Raw genomic sequence first — 9,471 nt, forward strand, 5'->3', positions numbered from 1 at the left:
TTGAGGCGGAGTCTTCCTCTGTCCCCAGGCTGGAGTGCAGTGGCACAATTTCGGCTCGCTGCAAGCTCTGCCTCCCAGGTTCACACCATTCTCCTGCCTCAGCCTCCCGAGTAGCTGGGACTACAGGCGCCCACCCCACGCCCGGCTAATTTTTTGTATTTTAGTAGAGACGAGGTTTCACCATGTTAGCCAGGATGGTCTTGATCTCCTGACCTTGTGATCCGCCCGCCTCGGCCTCCCAAAGTGCTGGGATTACAGGCGTGAGCCACTGCGCCCAGCCTCTAAATTATATTTTTAAGGAATTTTCATAGGTTGCAAAGTTCTGGTCAGACTGAAGTTCACGGTTCTGAGCAGCACTTCTCATCTCTCAGGTGCCTCCTTGTGGCACTGTGCGCTGATGCACAGTAGCACTGAGGAGCGAGCAGAGGACCTGGCGTGCCTGGACGGGGTACCCACCTGGCCTGCAGGAGGGAGGAGTGGGCAGGCACTCTCTGCAGTGCTGGGGCTGCAGGGGCTGCAGTGACCAGACCCCAAGGGTCCTGCCCATTTGGGGAGCAGGGGTTGCAAGTGCTCCGTCCCATGCCCCACAGTCTTGTCTCTATTTTCCCCTGTTACCTCAAACAAGCACAGCTCCATTCAGCTGCATCTGGTGGGAAACTGGGCGGAGGGGAATTGGCAGCGGGTTCGTGCATCCATCCATCCATCCATCCATCCATCCATCCATCCATTCGAGATGCTTGCTAAGCCCCCAGCTGCCAGTGTGAATGAGCAGTAGGGTAGAACCCTCCCCTGGGAGGAGCCATACACAGTCATCAGTTCACCACAGAAATGGCTGTGTGACTGTATTGCAAAAGTCCTGGGCGGGCCAAGGGTGGTATGTGTCACCAGGACCTGTGCCAGCAGGGACATGAGCTGTCCTACTTCTGGGGAAGCAGCTCAGGGAGAAAGAAAGGAGCAGGGGCTACCCAGCCACAGGGAAGAGCATTCCAGACTGGGAACAGCATGTGCCAAGGTAACTAAGGATGCCGTGAACAAGACTGTAGCTCAGGGGACTCCCAGGAGGGCAACTTAGGACATCTTCTCTGCCAGCCTGGGTCCCTGGAGACCTGTCACCTGGCCAGGGTCTAGCACATGCCTTGTCACTTGGATCTGCCTCCTCCTTATCACTCATCATCAGCCCAAAGATGGCTTCCAAGTCAGAGCCCCCCAGGCGCCCCGTCTTGCACTCTTTTCTTCTTGTGATCCTGAATGCTCTGACTTGGTTAAGAAAGTGCCACACTGGAGCGACACTGCCTGGGTTCAGTCCCAGCTCAGCTCCTTGTTAGCTGTGTGACCTTGGGCAGGTTTCTGAACCTCTCTGTGTGTAGGCTCTTCCTCTGCACATTGCTGGTAATAACAATGATGATCTGAGCTGTGGGATCTGATGGGCTTACACCCATGCACAGGACTGCAGAACCGCAGCGCTCACCTGACCCCTGGCTCCTCCCACCTCTGCGTGCTGGTGGCTGGTCTGTCTCTCCCTGAAAGAGCAGGACACTGGTATCTTTACTTTCTAACCTCAGTGCCTAAGGCCAAGCCGGGCTCCCAGTGCTGCCAGGACTGCCAGTCCTTGGAATGGTTCCATGCCCTGCCCCTTGCTAGCTCTTCACTTCTCTGTGCCTTGATTTCCCAGGCACAGAAATAAAATAGGGACTGTAACCGGCCCTACCTCATGCTTCACTGCAGAATGAAGGAGATGAATACAGGCAGCATCCGAACAGGACCTGGGGCCCCAGCAGACAAGGCTTTAGCTCTGTACTTAGCACCATCATGATTGGGGTGGTGGGCAGTCCCCAGCATCCTGGGCTTCCGGCCAGGAGGAGCCCTGAGGTAGGCTTTCCTCGCACTGGAGGCTCCCCTGGAAAGTGCTGAGCACCCGCAGATGCCCAGCCAGAGCAGGGCAGGGCGGGCACGCTTTCTCTGGAAAAGGCCAGACAGCATTTAGGCCCCGCCGCGGCGCAGGCTCCGTTCCAGGTTCTCGGTGCAGCCATCCAAGCGCGAGAACAGCCACAGACAACGCGTGCCAGATCGCCTGGCTGTGTGCCAAGAAAACCGTATTTATGGACTCATTTGAATTTCATATAATTTTCACATCTCACAAAATATTCTTGTGATTTTTTTTCAACTGATTAAAACTGTGGAAGCTGTTCTTAGCTTGCAGACCACATAGAAGGAAGCAGCAGGCAGGATTCAGGTCGTAGCTTATTGTCCCCGGCCTGCAGCCTTTAGACCTGGTTCTATGTCCTAACTCCCTCCCTACCTGGCCTCAGGTTCCCCATCTGTAGAAGAACCATGGTCCCTTCTGCCTCCAAGATCTTGGGACTGCTGCCCTGGGCCCGTGCAGTCAGCCACGTGTTGGACTCGGGTTCGGGGCTGGACAGTGACGCCCGCCCTTGGCTCCCAAAGGATGGGGTGGGCACCTCCACTACACACCCCCCACCAGCACATTGGCCCTGCCCAGAGCTGGGCACTTGCAGTGGCCAAGGAGCAGCCATGCTGGGTACCGTGCAGGGAAGACAAGGCAGGGAAGCTGTTCTTTTCGGTGGATGCAGGGCTGGTCCCCAGAGACCCAGCCTGTGTGCTTGTTGCCACCATGTCGTGGCCACCGCCGAGCTCCCCTTCTGCGAACTCCACCCTCTGGCGCCCTGACTGCCTTCCTCAGAGGCCTCCCAGGTGTCCCCTCAAAGAGGACCGTCCCTCAGGGCTCCATCAGACCCATGGAAAGTCCGCCCTGAACCCTTATGTCCCCACATGTCCCTCCTTCCTGACTGTCCTGCCACATCCCAGCATGTGCCCCGAGGAGGATGGGTCTCCCCCGGTCACTGGCACGCGCCCACTGGGGGGCTCTCGTCAGCCACCCTTGTTCTTCCCTCCCCACATGGCAGCCCTGGAAGTTCTGGTCAAGGGGACAGAGGGTGCCAGGTGGGAGGGAAGCAGAGCACCCTTCTCTGACCTCTGCCTCTCATATCCTTGGCATCAGGCCAACCTGGGCTCCTAGCCCTGGGCCAGCCCCTGTGCCCGGTCCACCATACCCACTTCTCTCTCGTAGGCCGAGTACAGGCTGTGCAACGGGTCAGACAAGGAGTGTGTGTCTCCTACCGCCAGGGTCACCAAGAAGGAGACTCTCAAGGTGAGTCCAGGCCCAGGGAGGGTGCAGCCGTGTCATTGTCAGACCGATGGCCACCTGAGCCAGGGAGATCACCCTCCCCACCTGTCAAAAGGAGGGGGACAAACCGCACCTGGTCGCCTCCACGCCCCCCGCTTCCTCTCCTGCCCCTGCCCCTGGACCCCGCCCGGGCCGGACGGTGGGAGGAGCTGGGGCAACTTGGTGCCTTCTCCCATGACCCACCGCGGGTGCCCTGGGCCCAGGTGCAGAAGGAGAACTACCGGCAGGAGAAGAAGCGTGCCACGCGGCAGCTGCTCAGCGCTCTGACAGACCCCAGCGTGGTCATCATGGCTGACAGCCTGAAGGTAGGTGACACCCGGCCTCTGGCCACCCAGGACACGGGTCAGCATGCTGCTGCCATAGCAAAGGACCACAAGTGGGGTGGCCTGAAACGATGGAAATTCACTTCCCTGCATCCAGCCGCATCACTGCAGCCTCTGCTCCATCCTCATGCGGCCTTTCCTTATCCACCTGTCTCCCCCTTTCTGTAAGGGCACTGGTGGTAGGAATTAGGACCACCTTACTCCAGTGTAACCCCATCTTCACCTGATTATGTCTGTAAAGACCCCATTTCTGAATAAGGTGGGGCCTGGCCAGTGGGTGGAGGGCACTGGGGAGGGAGGCATTGCTGCGGCTTCCGGGAGAGGACCCCACATCAGGGCGGGGTGTCCTGTGCTCAGACCTCACGAAGACCACGGCCGTTCACTCAGCCTCTGAGCCTCCATTTCCCCTTGCGCACAGTGGAGGTAAAACTACCGAACTCGAAGGCTGCTGGGCAGCGCATACCAGATAAGTATGCCCGGCCCTGGTGTCTGCAGAGCCCTGGCCCATGTGGGCTCCTTCTACCCACATACCAAAATTATGAATCAAAAGTTAGGTGCAAAAGTGAGTGTTCAGAATGAGAAAAGAAGTGACAACTACTTTCAGAATTTACAGAGCTGCCAGGCCAGGTGCGGTGGGTCCCGCCTGTAATCCCAACACTTTGGGAAGCCAAGGCGGGTGGATCACCTGAGGTCAGGAGTTTGAGACCAGCCTGTCCAAAATGGTGAAACCCCATCTCTACTAAAAATACAAAAATTAGCCCGGCACGGTGGTGGGTGCCTGTAATCCCAGCTACTTGGGTGACTGAGGCAGGTGAATCGCTTAAACCTGAGAAGTGGAGGTTGCAGTGAGCCGAGATTGTGCCACTGGCCTGGGCAACAGAGACTGTCTCAAAAAAAAAAAAAGAAAAGAAAAGAGTTTACAAAGCTGCCAGTTACAATAGTCGCGCCACTCATTGCTGGTTCCTCCCTAAGGGCCTTGACCTTCAACATGACCTTCACAAGTAAATTTGTCCTTGCTGCCACATGTTTCTTTGCATTCACCATAACACATGGGCTCCTTTTAAAACCTAAATGAGGACCCTGCCCCAAGTTCCACTCTGAGTCCTGGGGTCCTGCTCGCCGTGGCCTGGCCCCTGCTCGGGCATGCGACAGACACAGGACACCACCCCAGGGAGTGGGGGCGAGGAAAGGGTGAGTTCTGAGCTGGTGTGGGGGAGTGAGGGAAGAGAAATGCCCCTCGGCAGCCCACCTTGGTCTGTGCCCGGCTCCCCGCCAAGCCATCAAGATGCCCCGGGGTGGTGGCCCCGGAGGGTGGGCATTGACGCCAGCATCCTCCCTCAGATCCGTGGCACCCTGAAGAGCTGGACCAAGCTGTGGTGCGTGCTGAAGCCGGGGGTACTGCTCATCTACAAGACGCCCAAGGTGGGCCAGTGGGTGGGCACGGTGCTGCTGCACTGCTGCGAGCTCATCGAGCGGCCCTCCAAGAAGGACGGCTTCTGCTTCAAGCTCTTCCACCCGCTGGATCAGTCTGTCTGGGCTGTGAAGGTGCTGCAGAGGGATGGGGTTGGAGATAGAGGCCCCGTAGGGCCAAGGGGCTCATTCCTGGAGGGTGGAGGGTGGAGCCAGCCAGCTACATGGCCCCCTGGGGGCGTTGGGCAGGTCTCTCACCTTCTCTGAGCCCCACATGCGGTGGGGGGCGGGGTGGGGTGGGGGGGATGATGATCAGATGTGGTCACTGGTCATCCAAGTGAAGCAAGCAGTAGGCTGCAAGGAGGTGGCCAGCTGGCAGCAAGGTCACCCCAGCCCCTCACCCAGCTGCTGTCCAGGAGGGAGAATAGTAGCCACTCCCCAGGGGTGGCTGAGGAGCAGTTTCCGGCCCTCACCCCTCCTAACCGGGGCTGCCCTGCCAGGTCTAATGGGTAGGAAACCAGAGAAACCCAGAACACCTGGTTGCATTTGGATTTCAGCGAAACATCAGGGTTCTTTCATACGAGTCTGACCCCGGTCGTGCATGGGAAATACTTAGACCAAAAAGCTACTCGTGGTTTTTCTGGGATTCAAACGTCACTGGGCATCCTGGATGTGCATTTGCTGATTCTGGCCACCCCGAGTCGGGAGGCTCAGAGCTGGAAAGCTGAGGGCAGAGCTGCTGGCTAAGAAAAGGGACAGAGCTCCCTCACCTACCCGCCTCCCTGCAGCCAACTGTCTACCTGGCCAGGTGCCTGGCCCCACCTGGTGGCCCTGTGGCCCTGGGGGTATCCAGGTGGTCCCGGGCGTGGGTCCGCATGGTTCTGCCTGACCTGTCTGTGTAGCTGGTCCTGGGTGTTGCCTTGGGTGACACCCAGATCCTCTCTCTCCAGGGCCCCAAAGGCGAGAGCGTGGGCTCCATCACACAGCCCCTGCCCAGCAGCTACCTGATCTTCAGGGCCGCCTCTGAGTCCGATGGTAAGTGCCTGACAGCTTGCGTCGCTCTCCAGTGCCCCCACCTGAAGTGGGCCCCCTTTTGAGGTTGTAACCCAGGTACAGGTGGCCCCAGTTCAGTCCCTTCCACTGCCTGGGGGCAGCCTGAAGTCTGGCCAGGATGAGTCTGGCTCAGAGCCAGGCCTGCACTCACAGAGCCCCCATTCCTAGCCTCAGTTCCCCATGGGTAAAACGTGACATTAAAATACCACCTGTCAAAGGCCAGGCGTGGTGGCTCACACCTGTAATCCCAGCGCTTTGGGAGGCCGAGGCAGGTGGATCACTTGAGGTCAGGAGTTCAGGACCAGCCTGGCCAACATGGTGAAACCCCAACTCTACTGAAAAATACAAAACTTAGCCAGGCATGGTGGCAGGCGACTGTAATCCCAGCTACTCAGGAGGCTGAGACAGGAGAATTGCTTGAACCCGGGAGGTGGAAGTTGCAGCGATCCAAGATCGTGCCATTGCACTCCAGCCTGGGCAACAAGAATGCAAGTCCATCTTAAAATAAATAAATAAATAAAAACACCTGTCACTTCAATGGTATGAGAACCCAGTGACATTATAAAAGCACTCATATAACAATTACTGAGCTCCAACCACATGCTAGTGTGAACCCCAAACATTTGAGACAGGTCTCAGATAATTTAGAAAGTTTATTTGGCCAGGCTGGGTGCAGTGGCTCACACCTGTAATCCCAGCACTTTGGGAGGCCAAGGCAGGTGGATCACCTGAGGTCAGGAGTTTGATCAGCCTGATCAACATGGCGAAACCCTGTCTCTATTAAAAATACAAAATTAGCTGGGCATGGTGGTGGGTGCCTGTGATCCCAACTACTCGGGAGGCTGAGGCAGGAGAATCGCTTGAACCCAGGAGGCAGAGGTTGCAGTGAGCCAAGATCAGGCCACTGCACTCCAGCCTGGGCAATAGAGGGAGATTCCATCTCAAAAAAAAAAAAAAGTTTCTTTTGCCAAGGTTGAGGCCACGCCTGTGACACAGCCTCAGGAAGTCCTGACGATGTGCCCAGGGTGGTCAGAGAGCACAGTTTGGTTTTATACATTTTTAGGGAGACATGAGACATCAGTCGGCACATGCAAGATGAACATTGGTTCGGTCTGGAAAGGCAGGACTATCAAAGCAGGGAGGGGGCTTCCAGGTCATAGGTAGATTAGAGACAAATGGTTGCATTCCTTTGAGTTTCTGATGAGCTTCTCCAAAGGAGGCCATCAGATATGCATTTATCTCAGTGAGCAGAGGGGTGGCTGAGTAGAATGGGAGGCAGGTTGGCCCCAAGCAGTGCCCAGTTTGACTTTTCCCTTTAGCTTCGTGATTTTGGGAGCCCAAGATATTTTCATTTCACATTTCCCCCCTTTTTCTTTTTAAAAATCTTTTGGAGAAAGCATTTTAGAAGAAAACGAGTCTCTGGTCTCAGGTTCCACCTGATCTCTCATGGCTAGGATGGTTTATTCCTACACAGGTAGGTCCCAAGTTATTAGGAAAGCTCATTTTTAGAAGATTATGAAGTCTTGTGTCCTATGAAGAGAAAATAGGGGGAGGAAGGGAGAAAAACAACGACAAACATAAGAACAAACATAAGAAATTGGTATAGGCCACATTACTCTGAAGTCCATACATCAGTAGGCAGGTATGAAAGTGGCTTATGTATGTAAGTAGGTTGCTGTTATTTTCTTCTGAAGTTTAAGTTGCCTAGCTTCAGTTTGCAGGGCTTTAAGAAAGCACAGCTTAGTCTTCAGTGACTCCAAATTAGGAAAAACGGGGAAAAAAAAGAAGGAAAAAATTTGAAAACATTATTTTGAAGACTTGCAGCCAAGAAAAGTTAGAATTTCGTCCAAACTGTAGAAAATAACAAAAATCGAAACACATTAGGGAAGACTAGAATCTAACAGCAACTGTACTATAGGTTTTGAAACAAATTTTTTTTCTCCAGTTTCCCATTTTAACTAAGGACGAATCGTGGTAGGACTGGTTTGCTCTATTATACCTGGACTAATTATTTCTATACACTGCAGCAAGAGTAATTATTTTTTCCATAGGCTTTTAAATTGTCTTTGATGGAACTTTGTTCCATAGAAGGAATCTCAGATAAGACTTTTTTAAAACTGAGCCCAGTCATGGATTTGTGCCATGAAATGCCTATAAATTGGGTGAATTATCATCTTCTTGAAGTTCCAAGATAAATTTGGAGCTCCTGGGCCTGTCAGAAAGTGACATTCTTTACTTACCACAGGTCAGGGACTGCGTAGACGAGGGATGAGGCCAGTTTTTCCAAGGGGCTTTCATTGGCTCCATAAGTCAAGTTTGAGTCCTTAAAGGAAAGCACATCATTCCAGGCAAAGCCTTGGTAAAATAACCCATTTCTCCAATTGTGTCTTGTTACAAATGAAAACAGATTCTTATTGCACTTTTGCAAATAATTACATTGTCATAAGTTACGAATACTCACAGATAGTTTCCAAATTCTGTAAAAATCAGGTAGAGAGAAACAAATATGCAAAACAAAGGATCAGCAATGTTTTAAGCAAAAAGTCAAAAAGATTACTTCACACTTCTTTGTTGTTGTTGTTGTGATGAAGTCTCGCTCTGTTCCCCAGGCTGGAGTACAGTGGCGCCATCTCAGCTCACTGCAACCTCCTCCTCCCGGGTTCAAGCGATTTTCCTGCCTCAGCCTCCCGAGTAGCTGGGGTTACAGGCATCCGCCACAATGCCCATTTAATTTTTGTATTTTTAGTAGAGATGGGCTTTCACCATGTTGGCTGAAGTTTTATAGCTGATTATAAAACCATTATAAAACCACCTTCTAAAGAGGACCAAAACAAGACGATTGTCTGTGGATGACAAAAAGTTTTAGGGCAGCCATAGTCAAAGACACAATTGACAAGGAAATTTGTTACCTCTGTGGCACAAAGTAATTTAACATAACAATTATAATTATTACTGATAATGTACATTAGGTCATATCAGAATTGTAGGAGTTTCCCATAATTTTGGAACACATACCAATAACATATTTATACAAATACAGCCCAAAGAAAACCAAACACCATTTTATATTTGACAATGCTTCGTGTATAATTTTATACCAAATAAAAGCCAAACATGTCATTTTGGACTTTAGGGAGCCTATTAATAATATCTTAAAGGATTAGGTTAGAAAAAGATATAATTTATAATTTGATTTTGGAAAGTTTGTCAAGTATTAAAGGTTTAAAACACTTGATATTACAAAATAGGATTATAAGTCATTGTAAAATCATTCATTTGGGCCGGGCACGGTGGCTCAAGCCTGTAATCCCAGCACTTTGGGAGGCCGAGACGGGCGGATCACAAGGTCAGGAGATCAAGACCATCCTGGCTAATACGGTGAAACCCCGTCTCTACTAAAGAATACAAAAAATTAGCCGGGCGAGGTGGCGGGTGCCTGTAGTCCCAGCTACTTGGGAGGCAGAGGCAGGAGAATGGCGT

The 9,471-nt window shown here is 52.7% G+C and overlaps 1 protein-coding gene across 2 annotated transcripts in view; it reads left to right on the forward strand.

The window, feature by feature from the left end:
• OSBPL5 (oxysterol binding protein like 5) overlaps window positions 1-9,471 on the forward strand; it is an 80,507-nt gene that overhangs the window by 40,024 nt on the left and 31,012 nt on the right. For both annotated transcript variants that reach the window (XM_017887327.1, XM_017887320.1), the window contains exons 4-7: window positions 3,089-3,169; window positions 3,409-3,510; window positions 4,870-5,073; window positions 5,889-5,973. In XM_017887327.1, coding sequence (XP_017742816.1) covers window positions 3,089-3,169; window positions 3,409-3,510; window positions 4,870-5,073; window positions 5,889-5,973 — 472 coding nt within the window. The remainder of the gene's footprint in view (window positions 1-3,088; window positions 3,170-3,408; window positions 3,511-4,869; window positions 5,074-5,888; window positions 5,974-9,471) is intronic.

This window comes from Rhinopithecus bieti, unplaced genomic scaffold, assembly GCF_001698545.2.
Source record: "Rhinopithecus bieti isolate Rb0 unplaced genomic scaffold, ASM169854v2 scaffold_1014, whole genome shotgun sequence".
Lineage (NCBI taxonomy): Eukaryota > Metazoa > Chordata > Mammalia > Primates > Cercopithecidae > Rhinopithecus > Rhinopithecus bieti.